General features: G+C 44.6%; 1 protein-coding gene across 1 annotated transcript; it reads left to right on the forward strand.

Moving 5' to 3' along the window:
• Nucleotides 1-592: 592 nt before the first annotated feature.
• Nucleotides 593-15,218, forward strand: cngb3.1 (cyclic nucleotide gated channel subunit beta 3, tandem duplicate 1). The gene is made up of 17 exons (XM_035414670.1): nucleotides 593-628; nucleotides 780-802; nucleotides 4,686-4,846; nucleotides 5,407-5,676; nucleotides 5,857-6,065; nucleotides 6,218-6,268; nucleotides 6,697-6,783; nucleotides 7,195-7,259; nucleotides 7,773-7,895; nucleotides 9,095-9,236; nucleotides 10,221-10,380; nucleotides 10,818-10,915; nucleotides 11,447-11,530; nucleotides 12,208-12,326; nucleotides 13,159-13,311; nucleotides 13,837-13,969; nucleotides 15,213-15,218. Exons 1-17 carry the CDS (start codon nucleotides 593-595, stop codon nucleotides 15,216-15,218), a joined length of 1,920 nt encoding a protein of 639 aa, XP_035270561.1.
• The last annotated feature ends 22 nt before the right edge of the window (nucleotides 15,219-15,240 follow it).

Below are 15,240 nucleotides of genomic sequence, written 5' to 3' on the forward strand. Positions count from 1 at the left end.
ACTAATTGCTACTGGTCAAGACTATAAGACCTACTGGCCAATCGCACTGGATAAAGGACTGCGACACCTGCTAGCATTTGCTAGCTTTGGTGGGCAAAAACCAAGGGAATTTAAGGAAATGATTTATTTTGCTTGACCTTTTGCACATGTTCATGTTCTTCATGTTGTTTGTTTGCTGTGAAGCAATGCAAAATAATAATAAAAAACGTGAAATTGTATTGAAGTATATTCTACTATTCCCAAAATCACACACATTCAGAAGGCTTTGTCCCTGTGGGTGAGCTACCTAAAGCCACAAAAAAGAAAAATAAGTCTTCACTGTTTTTGTCCTGTGCCTGGACTCGGGTGATTGGGTGCAAACCTGTCCATGTATTTATTTTTAGGGGGGCAGCACAGGTGACGGGGGGGGTAAGGAGTTAGTGCTATAAGCACTGGCGTCCTGGTATGGCCCCCTTGGCAAAAGGGGCGTGGTGTCCTGTGGGAATTAATGGGACTAAACGGAATTAATTGCAGCGAGCCGGTTGTCAGGCCGCGGGATAAAGCACTCCCGGGACGTCCTCCTCACCGCGGACGCGGCCAAAGGAAGCCAGCCATGTTCGGGAAACTGAAGAGCCTCTTCTCCTTCCCCGTCAGCCCGACGCCGGCTCCTGCCCCTACCCCTGTTCCTGCCCCTGAACCCTCTGCTCCCACCCCCACTCCTACCCCTGAAAGCTCTGCTCCCACCCCCGCTCCTACCCCTGAAAGCTCTGCTCCCACCCCCGCTCCTTCCCCTGGACCAGCTCCTGTGCCACCTCCCGCTCAGGTAAGACCGCCAGTCTCCCACTCACACACCTGGGTGTACTTAAAATCCATAAATCGGAGATGCTCAGTCTTGCCCGTGGAGAGCCTCCGGTCATGCCGGAGTTAGTTGCTTCTCAGAAGTTGGTTAATCAGTTTCAGCGGCTGCTTACAAGTCAAAAAAATCTTTGATTTGATGTTTTTTTAAAATAAAAGTCATAACGTACATAGGCAATCTGCACGTGTGTCATAAGTGAAAATATGCTACTGTTGTCTTACCTCACCTCTTACAGCAAGAGTTAACCAGAGTGGGCTTCTATAGATGATTAGAACATTAAACCTTTGAAGAGCTTTTTAGAATGTTTTTTATTCTATGTCGGTGTTCTAGAACTGCACTGTTTTCAGTTACCAGTAAGGTTTGTTATATTAACATTAGAATGTTCAGTTAAGAACATTCTGATCACGTATTTGTAATCTCATGCCTTTAAGAACCAGAATAATTGGATTGGACTGTTACACTTACTTAATTGATCAATTCAAGCAGTTCTCTCACCTCACATGGTCTGAACTGGTTGGTGATTTTTGAGTGAAAAAAATTTGAATATGGTGACACTAAAGGTAATGCATATTCAAATTTTGCACTTCATACATGTCTCAATGGTTCTACTATACAGTTTAATAACTGCCTTAAATACACTACATGGCCAAAAGTATGTGGACACCTGACATACAACATCTCATCCAAAGTTATGGGCATTAATATGCAGTTTGTCCTCCCTTTGCTGCTATAACAAATTCCGGGAAGGCTTTATACTAGATGTTGGAGCATTGTTGCAGGGCTTTGCTTCCATTCAGCCAGAAGAGCATTACTGAGGTCAGACAGCGATTGGGCAATTAGGCCTGGCTCGCAGTTGGCTTTCCAACTGATCAAAAAGGATGGGGTTGAGGTCAGGGCTCTGTGTAGGCCAGTCAAGTTTTTCCACACCGTTCTCAAAAAAACCATTTCTATATGGACCTCGATGTGTTCCCGGGGGCATTGTCATGCTGAAACATCAACGGGCCTTCCACAAACTGTTGCAACAATATTGGAAGCACAAAATCATCTAGAATGTCATTGCATTAAGATTTGCCTTTCCTGGAACTAAGGGGCTTAGCCCAAATCATGAAAAACAGCCCCACACCAAGCGGTGTCCACTACATGACTTTTGGTCATATCGCGTATACACCTTCTACTTTCAGAATCAGATAGCCATATTACTAATTTCCTACTACGGAACACCTCTGGTCACAGAACTTCAAATGCTGAACGTGATCCACTTTATTAACTCCGTTTAAAAGCGTTAACACCTCAGTGAATGCCCCCTGAATCCTCAGCATTAGCTCAGACAGTGGGTGTTATGCCTATAGACGTTTCCATCCTGGGTCGAGTGGAGCTCCACTGTAATGTTTTTTTTCTCTGCAGGAAGGAAAACAGACTGAAGCGGAGGGAAGGGGTGGAGGAAAGGAAGAAGAGGCGAATGCCGCCGGTATGTCTCTAGGTTCAACACGTCCCTTTCTCAGGCTCTCCGGCACAAAACATTCACGCAAGTTACCCAGCTTTAACATTACGCAATGCATTAAGCTCTACAGCTTTTTAAAATTTTATTTTTGCAGTCAAGTTTACTATATTTTTGACACAATATCTCTCAAACTCCATTAACCATAAATGTATTCACTAATAACATTGAGGAAAACACTTAAACACCAAAACTTTATGATGATGTTATGTGATGACATAACGTCATCACAACTGCAGTGGTTTTGCTGCCATGAATTTGGCTTTCTGGGACGAAGCCGGTGTGTTTAACTCTTTATAGCTCGCATAGAGAAGAGGGCGTTATATGGGGCGTTATATGACTACTGCAGGAAAGCTGCTTAGAGGCAGGGCAGCGTTGGCGGTGATGCAGACCCACGCGTACTGTTGAAAGTGGGCCAGAGAATTTGTGGTAGTCTGATCTGTCTGAGGTCACAGGTCCATCTGGCCCTAAGTCGGTCACTACGGCAACTGCAGCCATGGCTCCCGACTCCTGGGAGCATAATCCAGCCTTAGCTTTTAGGTACACACGAGCCTCGCCGGGTGACTTTTCCCCTAACAGTCCAGCTGGCTCTACTGTATGGCTCCTCCCAATACACACACACACACACACACAAGCTCTTTCTCTAACACACTCACAGACACACAAACACACACACACTGACACACACACAAACTGTTTCTCTAACACACTCACAGACACACACATATACACACACACACAGACACACACACAAGCTCTTTCTATACCACGCTCACAGACACACAAACTGTTTCTCTAACACACTCACAGACATAAACACACACTCCTTCAATAACACACACACACAAGCTCTTTCTTTAACACATATACACACACTCCTTCACTAACACACATACAAAAGCTCTTTCTGTAACACACACACACACACTTCACTCCCTGTCTGCCCACACACACTGCCACAGTAATAGCTGTTCAGAATCAGGAATAGCCAGTTTTAGCCTGTCTAATTGAGGCAGGCAACTACAAGCTTGTGAATTGCATGTGACAAGTATTTAACCAGGATAAATAATCAAAATTAATCTAATCTGCGTAAACATTCTTTAGGGAAAGGGAAAGACATACAGCTGTTCATAATAGGGTCACAGATTCTGTTTATAATAAAGTCTCAGGTTCTGTTTATAATAGGGTCACAGGTACTGTTTATTATATGGCCACAGGTGCTGTTTAAAATAGGGTCTCAGGTTCAGCTTATAATAGGGTCACAGGTTCTGTTTATAATAAGGTCACAGGTTTTGTTAATAATAGGGCCATAGGTTCTTTTTATAATAGGTTCTCGGGTTCTGTTAATAATAGGGTCATAGGTTCTTTTTATAATAGGTTCTCAGGTTCTGTTTATAATAGGATCACAGGTTCTGTTTATAAGAGGTTCTCAGGTCCTGTTTATTATTGGGTCACAGGTTATGTGGCCCCCCGGGACCAGCAGCCAGTGGGACAGCTCGACGTGTTTGTGTGTGTGTGTGTGTGCGTGTGAGTGAGAGAGAGAGAGAGTGCATGTATGTATATGGGTGTGTGTGTGTGTGTGTGTGTGAGAGAGAGAGAGAGAGTGCATGTATGTATATGGGTGTGTTTGTGTGTGTGTGTGTGTGCGTGTGAGTGAGAGAGAGAGAGAGAGAGAGAGAGTGCATGTATGTATATGGGTGTGTGTGTGTGTGTGTGCGCACAGCACTGGCTATGATACTTTGTGTTTTTCTGGTGTATGTAGAGTCGGCACCAGACCCTGCCCCACACACACTTTCACCTTCACCAGAACCCCCAAAAGCCGAGGAGACACCACATGACCGTGCAAGCCAAGAGCCAAACACAAAGAGGTACGAGAATGAGAATCTTAGCATTAATATGGGGTGGGGGGGAGGGGGTCATTGTCATTTTTAGATTAGATACATTGCATTAACGTTTTAAGTCTCAAAAACATTTGTAAATTAATACTTGATTTATAATGATAATACAAATAATGTAAAAAACAACCTATTTTATAAGTAGAATATGTGTGTAGTTGAATATAAAAAGTAAATACAGTACAAACTCTACTACTACTACTGCTGCTAATAATAATAATAATAATCATCATCATCATCTCTAAAGCAGAGGCAGATTAGGAAAGGTGCCAGCATAGCAGGGTAACACAGCACAATCTGTAATCACTACAGTGTTATGTTCATTAATGCAGACAACTGCAAGAAAGAACACACCAGGCAAGCAGAAATCCCGTGCTGATACCCTGCACTCGTGTGATGTAAACATAAAACAATGAGCAACACGGCCAACAAGCCAAAGGTGTCATTTCCTCTTCAGCCAGGAAGTAGAAGAAGTAGCCCCTCCTCCCGTCGTGATAAACCACTATTCGGACAAAATGCTGCGGTCCATCATCCTTCGCCTGAGGGAGCGGACGGAGCTCTACAGGGAGAAGGTCATCGACCCCTACGCATCCTCACCTGAACACAGCCCCCCCGTCAGTGAGTCGCCATGGTTACCCACAAGCCTTTCATACGGCCGAGTAGGACAGCTCCCAGCTGCCAATCACTTACGTGCCCCGTTAGTGCTGGACCCAAATTTAGCAACAACAAAAAAACAAGAGAACAATACCAACTGCTATTGACAAGTATTTTCTATGTATTTTGCTAAAAAGATGAAAAAGTAGGGAAAAAGAGTGAAGTCTTAATTTCCTAATCCACTAGAATGCTCTTTTATTCGGGAATTTGGAAATCAGTACCTGAAACAAGGGAAATCCTAAAAGTCACTGTCAAAAATTTCAATGCACTGTCAATAAAGTTTGATTCAGGGAATGTTTGATGTTGGGAAACAAATCAAACTAGCCATGGATCACCCCTAAATTCTAACCACAATTCAGCTCAAATCCAAACAAATTGTCACCAACACTTACCACAAATAACCCTTAACCTCCAACAACATACCAACCATAACCCTGTACATAATTACACAGTTGTATCTGAGCTTTGGTGCTCAGTCTTGGCTTATTTGCTCACCTGGGTGTTTATTCCTCTATCAAACAAAGCTCCAGTTTTGAGAAAGCGTGACTACATAAAGAAACAGGAGGAGGAGAGAATCAGAAAAGAAGAGAAGAAAAAAAAGGAAGAGGAAGCCAAGAAGGTGACAGAGAAAAAAGATGAGAAAAAGGACAAGAAGAAAAAAGAGGAGAAGCCGGAGAGCAAGGTTGAAAACTCCCTCTGTTCCAGAGTCAGCTGTGGCTTCATCGACATCCTGCTCAGGCCACTGGAGGAGAAAATAGACAACTACCTGGACAAGACTTTGGATCCTTTTACAGGTGATGTCCCGCTTCTCTCTCTCTCTACGGCTTTCTTTATTCCCATTTCATTTTTTAATTCCAGGCACATAATGGGCATAAATTAACAGTGTTACCAAAGCAAAGGTGAAAAATAACAATAACAGTGATATTAAAGGGATTTGTTTCTTCCTCTCTCTCCCTTTCTCTCGCTCTCTCTAGACCGCCGGTACATTTCGTGGCTGAGTTTGGTCACCCTGGCTTTCAACTACAACGCCTGGCTTGTCCCGGCCCGTTTGGCCTTTCCCTACCATACGGAGAAGAGCATCCCCTACTGGATTGCCTTCGACTTCCTGTGTGACCTCATCTACATCGTTGACATCATTGTCTTCCAGCCCCGCCTCCAATTTATCAAGGGAGGTGACATCATCGTGAGTCGTTCATTCAGGAATTTGTAGCATTACAGTGGGCGTATGAAGCATAAAAATTATGTTTTCTTTTAAAAATTTAAAAGCAAATGTACATACATACATAGTGTAGTGTGTGTGTGCGCCTATGTGTGTTTGTGTGTTTTCTCTTACAGAAAGACGGGGAGTTAACAAAGAAGAATTATAGGGAGTCCCTGACATTTAAGGTGCATAAATAAACAGTGGTTGTATTAGCAGTAGAAATAGCACTAATTTGAACACCATTCTCTTCAAGTAATAGCAAATTACATGCATTTACATGGCACAAAGGTTCATGGGAAAACTAAATAAAGCAGTTACATTATAGACTGTATGCACTGCACTTCCCAGAATGCAAAAGCAGGAGTAGAATTCTTGATAGTATTGTTAATAGTCATAGTGGTAGTATAAGTAGTAATGGCAGTAGCAGTAATATTATCATTTGTAATAGTAGGTGCAGTTGTATTATTACTTATAATAGTAATAGCAGAATTATTACTAGTAATGAATTATTACTACTAATGTAGGAGCAGCAGTTTTATTAGTATTATAAAATGCATTTCAGGTAAACATGTTGTGAAGTCTATTGTAATATTTGTGATGTTCATCTTGACAGCTGGATCTGATAAGCCTCGTACCCTTTGATCTGCTGTACAGCCAGTTTGGGTTCCTGTCAATCTTCCGAGTCAATCGCTTGCTGAAGGTGAATAGGCTTGCAGTGAAGCTGGAGGTGGGCGTGCTTATTTCCTGATTGACAGTAAGACTTGAAGGCTTGGTTTCCAGGGCTGGGATATAACAGTATGCATAACCACAGTGAACTCCAGTTAGGTGCTGTACAATCAAAGTCATAATTTTATAATAGTTATATTACATTTTATCCAATCAGCAGTGAGAGCATTTGGTGGGCTACCAATGAGAACGGGACCTCCGGCTCTCCTGCGTAGAAATGACCTGCTTTATACATGAAAAGGAAATGTTTTTGCTTTCCTGTTGATAGATTTGGGGAAAAACAGTAAGTCTACCTCTCTATCTTGTGGCTTTGTGAACATCTCGAATGCAAGATATCGGCAGTTAGCGTGGCCTTTAAGTGACGTCAGAATTTCTCCTGTTACAGCACGAGTCCTTCTTTGAGTTCAGTGACCGTCTGGAAAGCATCATGAGCAAGGCGTACATCTGGAGGTGTAGTATGGGAAACAAGAAATTAAATTCAATCAAATAAAAAAAAAAACTTTGGCCCATCTGTGCAAATCTTAAAATGTGACAAACACACATTGTGTGTTTATTCTCAGGTGTTTCTGGACATTAGCAAAGGGCTTTATACCGGCTGTAGTCTTCGGCAACAACAGCCAGTTTAGTGTGGTCTAGGGGGCGACATAGCTCAGGAGGTAAGACCGATTGTCTGGCAGTTGGAGGGTTGCCGGTTCAAACCCTGCCCTGGGCATGTCGAAGTGTCCTTGAGCAAGACACCTAACCCCTAACTGCTCTGGCGAATGAGAGGCATCAATTGTAAAGCGCTTTGGATAAAAGCGCTATATAAATGCAGTCCATTTACCATTTACCATCTTCCAAACATAAGGAGCGTTGATATTCTCTTTTTGGCAACAGCCATCCACTATGCAGGACAGATGAGGGGCTTGTCCAGAGACCTCAATGTCAGCCAATGAGAAGGCATGTCTTTCCCGTGTTCCACAGAGTGGGCCGTACTATTGGCTACTTACTCTATAGCCTCCACCTCAACTCCTGCATCTACTACGTGGCATCAGCCTATCAAGGGATTGGCTCCACCCCCTGGGTCTACAGTGGAAATGGAACTGCGTAAGTCCTTCCCAATTTTTCATTCCTATTCTTTTGTTTGTCTTCGTGCTGATTCTGGGAGCAACTAGCTGGCAGCAAGCCTGCATGTTAATATTAATACTTAGATTTATATTTGAGTATTTTCTAATTTCTTTTTTCATTATTGTTTATTTATGATTGATTTATTTGCTATATACCTTACATCACTTTTGATAAGAAAGGAACAAGTAATTATTCATTGAAAATACTTAGAATATTTATTCTATAGTTTAAGTCATTACTGTGTGCTTCAAATTTTATAGCTGAATATGACACCACTTTTTGAGCAGGCAGGACTACATTGTTTGCCAGCCGTGATGCATACTGAAAAGACATCCAGAGGATCTCTCATTCTAAAACGATTTCAGTCCAGAACATAATAAAGGAACACGTGACGAAGACAGGCTAATCAGGCCATCTTGGCTCAGATCTACCGTTTTGTAGGTTTTCATTCCAACCCTATCAAAGCACATGTCATTCAACAGCCAAAGCAGGGCTGCCCAACCCTGTTCCTGGAGATCTACCATCCTGTAGGTTTACACCCCGATCCTAACAAAGCACGCTTTATCCAACAGCAAGAGATCTCACTGAGCTGCTAATTATTAGAGTCAGGTGTGCCAAATTAGAGTTGAAATGAAAACATACAGGACATTAAATTTCTAGGAACAGGGTTGGGAAGCCCTGCTCAAGCTGTTGAATGAGGTGTGGTTTGTTAGGGTTGGAGTGAAAACCTACAGGAAGGTAGCTCTCCAGGAACAGGGTTTGTTACCACTGGTCTAGACAGTATTCATGGACTTGAACACCCTGCATGTTTCTGCTTCTACTATATGACCTGGAGAGCTGCTTCAGGAATTGACAATTCTCTATGTGCAAAAAAATATTTTCTGTCTCTATAATTTACATTTAACTAACTTCCACCCTCATCATCTTTAAGGCCCCAACTTCTATGTGCATACTGAGAGGTCTAGCAAATGGTTGCTATATCAGACATGGCCAGTGACAAGTGGACAGGGTCAGCTGTATTAGTTAAGATAACAGACGAAATGGGCATAAGTGTGAGAGGAGCGTTTTCCATATATTGGACAATGGACCCAAGTGAACATCAGTGAAGTGTGGGCAGGTGTAGGTGTACATTCTGCCTCACCCCCTCTCTTTCCAAACCCCCCCCGTCTTTCCCGCAGGTACTTACGATGTTACTACTTTGCCGTTCGCACCTTGATCACAATCGGTGGCTTACCTGAGCCCCACACTGTCTTTGAGATCCTCTTTCAGTTGCTGAACTATTTCACGGGCGTCTTCGTGTTCTCCAGCTTGATCGGACAGGTAAAAATAGAATTTCCCCCTCAGACCTTTTCAGGCATGAATACACGGATACTTCTGAGAATACTGGAGCTTCACCTGGGAGGCAAAATGGGCACCTTATTAGAGTGAAATAAACAGGTGTCTAGAGTCCTGAATTAGTAAGAGTTAATGACTGTACACTGTTCTAGAGTGCGTGTATGTTTGTGCATGCATATGTGTGTGTGTGTGTGTGTGTGTGTGTGTAAATGGTAAATGGACTGCATTTATATAGCGCTTTTATCCAAAGCGCTTTACAAGTGATGCCTCTCATTCGCCAGAGCATTTAGGGGTTAGGTGTCTTGCTCAAGGACACTTCAACACGCCCAGGGCAGGGTTTGAACCAGCAACCCTCCGACTGCCAGACAATCGCTCTTACCTCCTGAGCTATATCGCCCCTATGTGTGTACGTATAAGGTTCCCTACCCTTTCCCTGTGTGTGTGTGTGTGTATGCATGCATGTGTGTGTATGTATGCATGCATGTGTGTGTATGTGTGCATGCATGTGTGCGTGTGTGTGCGCGTGTACGTACATGGTGCCCTATCTTTTCCCTCTGTGTGTGTGTATGTGTGTGCGTGTGTGTGCACAGTGCCCTACCCTTTCCCTCTGAGTGTACTGTAGGTGGAACTCAGAGAGCTATGCCAGCAGTGTTCTTAGAAACCTGTAGTATCAGTTTACAAGTGCTTTTACTTTTGTTGATGGAGATAGATAGTAGAACAGACAAATAGACAGGTTTTAAGGAGATAGACTAGCATGTATTCATAAACAGTGGACTTTTTTGTAGCTATTGCATATACATTGTGCTTGCTTATCAACACAGTTTCCCCATTTAGGAGGGATCTTTAGAAGGCTACCCTCATGGGTTGCCAGGGTCTGTTCAAAGGCCCCTTTCTGCCAGTTGGTTAAGGGGAGGCAAGCTGTGGTGGCGGCTGCCCAGGCCCAATGATCTCACAGTCTCATGTTCACAGATGAGAGACGTCATCGGAGCCGCCACCGCTGGACATACCTACTTCCGCAGCTCCATGGACGGTACCGTGGCCTACATGAACACCTACAAGATCCCCAAACTGGTGCAGAAAAGAGTACGCACCTGGTATAACTACACCTGGGCCTCCCAAGGCATGCTGGGTAAGGACCTTGCTTCAGCCTGCAGTGTAGCCCACTCTGTTATGTTCTCATGGTTATAGCACACAGATGGCTCCCTCAGCTCCATGGTAGGCCTCACACTGCCCCCTGGCTGAAGCCCCTAACTAAACAAAAATTATAATATTTCCATATGTGGGCAGACCAGACGTGACTCGTTTGCAAGATCACTTGCATAGCGTCATGCAGGGTCTCGGCCAATCGGAAACACTCTGGTGCTCGTCACCCTGTCGTACCCACAGATCGTCTTACTTCAGGAGGCGTGAAAGAATACCAGGGTGGGCTGTTCCTCATCTTTTAGCTGCTATCAGCTTCCTGCTGCCTCCCAATGCTCTCTGCAGCACTGTGGCCAGCAGATCCTCATCTACATTCGGGCATCAGGCACAATGACTTCCCTTTCTTTGCTTTCCTGTCGTCTACAGATGAATCCGAGCTGCTGGGGCAGATGCCCCTCGTCATGAGAACTGCCATCGCTGTGGACATCAACCTCGCCACCTTCCAGAAGATCGACCTCTTCAAGGTGAGCGCCCAAAAGTACTCGCAGAGAACCTTGTTGCAGCAACCGCCCCCCAAAAATACAAAGAGCATGTCGCTGTTCAACATGGCTTTATATGGGGAAAAAGGTACTGTACAGTGTCAAACTGCTGCTGCTTCAGTCTGACAGATTTAAAACACATATATTCAACTCGAATTACATAGTTCATTTAAAATGTACGCATGATACATTTGATATAATTATGAGAACAGTCATAAAAAACGACATTGCTTTAAGACATCCTACTACACATAAAGAATGGTACACTCGGAATTAAGAATGGATTGTCCTAGACAGCATTCCATTTGGCATGAAGCATTACTGGATCCATCCTGTACCAATGCCTTCCAGTGTATCTGACTGCTAACCTATTAAAATATATATCACACTCATAATACACCCTTCAAGAGGAAGAAAAGGCGTGCAATCCTATCCAAGAAGTGCCAGTGTGGGTGCAAGTCTTTTCTAGTTATGTAATTTTAGAGATGTGATAACCAGAAACACATTTTGTTTCAGGGATGTGACAACCAGATGCTTGTAGACATGCTGTTGAGGTTGAAGTCCATTCTGTATCTACCCGGAGACTTTGTGTGTAAGAAGGTGAGTGAACAGCAGCTTGGATGGGAAGCAAAATGACAATTTCAGACACACAATATTTAACATCTCTCATCTCCTGGTGTTTCCTGTATACATCCTCTCTTGCTTCCTGGTGGTAGTTTGCTGACTGGTTCCCCAAGTACTTCCTGGTGGTAGTTTCCTGACTGGTTCCACAAGCACTTCCTGGTGGTACAGTAGTTAGCTGACTGGTTCCCCAAGCACTTCCTGGCGGTAGTTTCCTGGCTGGTTCCCCAATCACTTCCTGGTGGCAGTTTTCTGACTGGCTTCCCAAGCACTTCCTGGCGGTAGTTTCCTGGCTGGTTCCCCAAGCACTTCCTGGTGGCAGTTTCTTGACTGGTTTCTCAAGCACTTCCTGGTGCTGGTGGTAGTCTCCTGCAAATATGCTCTCTCACCTGTCCATTTCATTGCTGTGTTCTCTCTAACTTCTTGTTGTTACTTCTTGGCTGTATTCATGTTCACTTCTTGGTTGTTGTTTCCTGTCCATACTTTCCCACACTTCCCAATTGTTACCTGTATACATCCCCTCTCACATGGTTCTTCATTATATCCTCTCACTTCTTTGTTGTTACTTCCTAAATATCCTGTCGGTTGCTCGTAGTATTTCCCTTGGTTGTATTGTCTTCCCATGGTATTGTCTTTTTTTTTTGCTCTTTCTGCAGGGCGATATTGGAAAGGAGATGTACATTATCAAAGCTGGAGAGGTGCAGGTGATCGGAGGACCAGACAATAAGACTGTATTTGTGACACTGAAGGCCGGATGTGTGTTTGGAGAAATCAGGTACAGAGCAGGAAGAGGGGCTTGTTAGACAGAAAAGGTTATAAATGCCTAGCTTAGAGGAGTTCCTTCTTAGAGGGAGGGGCTTTGGCTGGGTGGGAGGAGCTTCATTCCCATCCAGCCAAATAAAGATTAAATACATTTTTAAAAAAGCATCTGGCTCCAGATGTGACTAGCTGGGTACAGTTTGGAGGTGCTACATCTGTGTGGGAGGAGCTTGATTTATGTGAAATGGGGTTGGCACAGGTGGCAGGGGGGTTGTACTTACATGGGAGGTGCTTCATCTGTGTTGATGGGAGTGGCTGTGTTTGTGTGGGAGGGCTTATGTACAGCTGAGACTTCGGGCTCTTTCCAATCGCGTATTTTATCCATCCTGGTCTCCTTGGTCTTAGACTGTCTCGAAAATCGAATGAGATCAGCCATTTTTAAGGGGATTCTGACCTGTTAAATGCTACTTGAAGGAGCAAAGAGCAAGGAAGCTCCCAAAGGATACTTGAGCACAGAAACTCAAGTTCATCCATTGTGGAAATATTTTTTTTGGAACACGTGACATATAATTGATCGACTTGTGGGTCCACCACTACCCAACTGTCACGTCGGTAACTGATGTGGCTTCAAACTGACCCTTGGCTGAATAAGGATGTTCCATTTTCCAAATACACAATTCCTCGATTCCTCCGTCCTTGTGTACTTTTCTTGCTTCCTCCATTGGGTGGCGTTAAGGAAGCAAGGAAAGGACGCGAGCCAAGGATGTAAGGATGTAAAATAAGCGATTGGAAAGAGCCCTGACCGTCTGTAGATGGGAGGGGCCTCTGACCGTTCCCATCATTATCAGCCTGCTTCAGTCCGCCAAGGACGGAAGCAACAGGAGAACCGCTAACGTGGCCGCCCACGGTTTCGCCAACCTCTTCGTCCTGGACAAGAAGGAACTCAACGACATCCTGGTCCACTACCCCGATTCCCAGAAGGTTCTGGCCCGGAAGGGAAGGTAACTGAAGCTCATATTTCAGTGGGGACGAATTTAAAGCAACTCATCGCACAACCAGCAAATCGTGGGCTCCAGCCCTAGTCAGCACGTCGGCGTTAAAAACAAGCAGGTTTATCAAGCTGAAATCAGCGATTTTCTTCCTCTGCCCTCAAAGAACCACAAGGTGGCTGGTCTTCAATTTGGCATAAAATCTGTGCAGATCAATTACATACTGAGGAGCAATGAAGACCAGCAGACACTGTAGCTCTCTGAGGGCAAGACTGAACACCATTGCATCAACAGCTTGATCCCCGCCATAGCACTTTCTCTGCTGCGGTCTCTTCACTATCTGTTACCCTCTCTGCTTTCAGTCAGTCTGAATGAAGCAAACAATATGAAAGGAGTCCCAGCAGCTTGTCCCACTGGCATTAAAAAAATGCATTATTGCCAAATCCCCTGCCGACTGACTGTTGAGAAAGGAGCGGGCAAAGGCCAGTTCTTTCACGGCTGACCGGTCCGCAATGTCCTGCTCCTCGTCTTCCTCAGGAAACTGATAAAGGCCAAGGGCCCGGCCTCAGCCGCGGCAGAGGGCGAGAGGAAGAAAGGACTGTCTCTCTTCACGAACAAACCCCCGACACCCAAAATCCTCCGCGCCCTTGGGGGACTGAACAAGTTAAAGGTACCTCCGCTTCGTTCTCCTCCGTTCTGACGTTCCCATTTCCTCCCTTTGCATGAAACACACGTCGCACGTATGCACCCGGTCTCGTAACTGGAGATGGTCAGGCCCAGAGAGACCTATACACACTGGTCTGTACCGCTGGGGAGAAGCACTTACTGCAGCATCAATAATTATCTATTCATCCTTTATTAATCCCATCGAGACACAAATCTGTTTTTTTTTTTTGTTTTTTAAGGGAACCCTGGCAAAGCCCAGCTTAGACACTGCACACATTCCCAAAGGGGCAGTTTGATTATATCTGCCACTCCCCTAAGTGCCCTGATATGATGCGATTGGTCAGAAAGTATTGGCCACATGCAAAAAGTGGGTGGGGCTTATGACTCCAAATGGAACTGCGCTGCTTTGGTTAGTCGTAAAGTGGACAGGCGCAAGTCCAGCCCATGAGGAAAGCTATTGCCTAAATACTCCGAAATGCGGGCTGCTGGGTGGCTCGTTCCAAAACCAGTGAAGGAGGGTCCCGCAATCGGATCCTGACGCAGACCCAACATCCCACAGGGGGCACACGCTTGGCCTTACCATCGCCATAGAAGAATATATTCTGGCTGGGCTGCACCTCTGATTCTGGAAGAGCGGCCTCTACTGGTCAGCCAGGTGCCTGCAGGCTGCCTGTGCCAGCTAGCTGAAAAAGACACTTGTCCAGTACAGTGATAACAGCTGAATTGGGGGATGCTGCTATAAGGCGACAGGCCGAGACAAGATTGGGCAATTCCCGATTTGGGCCAACTGAAAACTTGGGTATAAGCTGGAGTAGTTTTAAAAAAGGCACATTATGAAATTTTGTGTGAACACATTTTTAAATTTTTTTTTTATTATTCTTTCTCCTAGGCTACAATGAAAAGGAAGTAAGAGCAAGAAGAGACTCCTCTATGACCCTGGAGTGGAAGTTTGCATTTTTATTTTTTATCATTTTTTTGGAATTTGATTATAAAAAAACAAATGAATCAAAAAGATTATCATTACTTTAGATATTGCAGCTACTGGGTTCAGCTGTTCTTCAGCCCAGCCGGGTGACATGCAGCATTGCCCAGGGATGGGAGGGTTTCAGTCAGGTGGGATGTCTCACTGCACAGCAGTGACCCCTGCTGGTCGCTCGTATGCTCGCGGTTTGCCCGCCGAGTAGCACGTCAAGCGTCTTTCTCAGGCTCATGCGTGTCTCGTGGCTCTTGGCATCTCGCTGTTGCAGCAATGAGCTCTGGTAAAAAATGTAGGAT

This window comes from Anguilla anguilla, chromosome 4 (assembly GCF_013347855.1).
Source record: "Anguilla anguilla isolate fAngAng1 chromosome 4, fAngAng1.pri, whole genome shotgun sequence".
Taxonomy (NCBI): domain Eukaryota; kingdom Metazoa; phylum Chordata; class Actinopteri; order Anguilliformes; family Anguillidae; genus Anguilla; species Anguilla anguilla.

What these genes read in the sequence shown, in the direction of transcription:
- cngb3.1 (XM_035414670.1), top strand. Translation starts at nt 593, where the DNA reads ATGTTCGGGAAACTGAAGAGCCTCTTCTCCTTCCCC. An exon ending in GACTTTGGATCCTTTTACAG is followed by an intron (nt 5,677 to 5,856) that starts GTGATGTCCCGC and finishes CGCTCTCTCTAG; the next exon opens with ACCGCCGGTACATTTCGTGG. An exon ending in AGAAGATCGACCTCTTCAAG is followed by an intron (nt 10,916 to 11,446) that starts GTGAGCGCCCAA and finishes ATTTTGTTTCAG; the next exon opens with GGATGTGACAACCAGATGCT.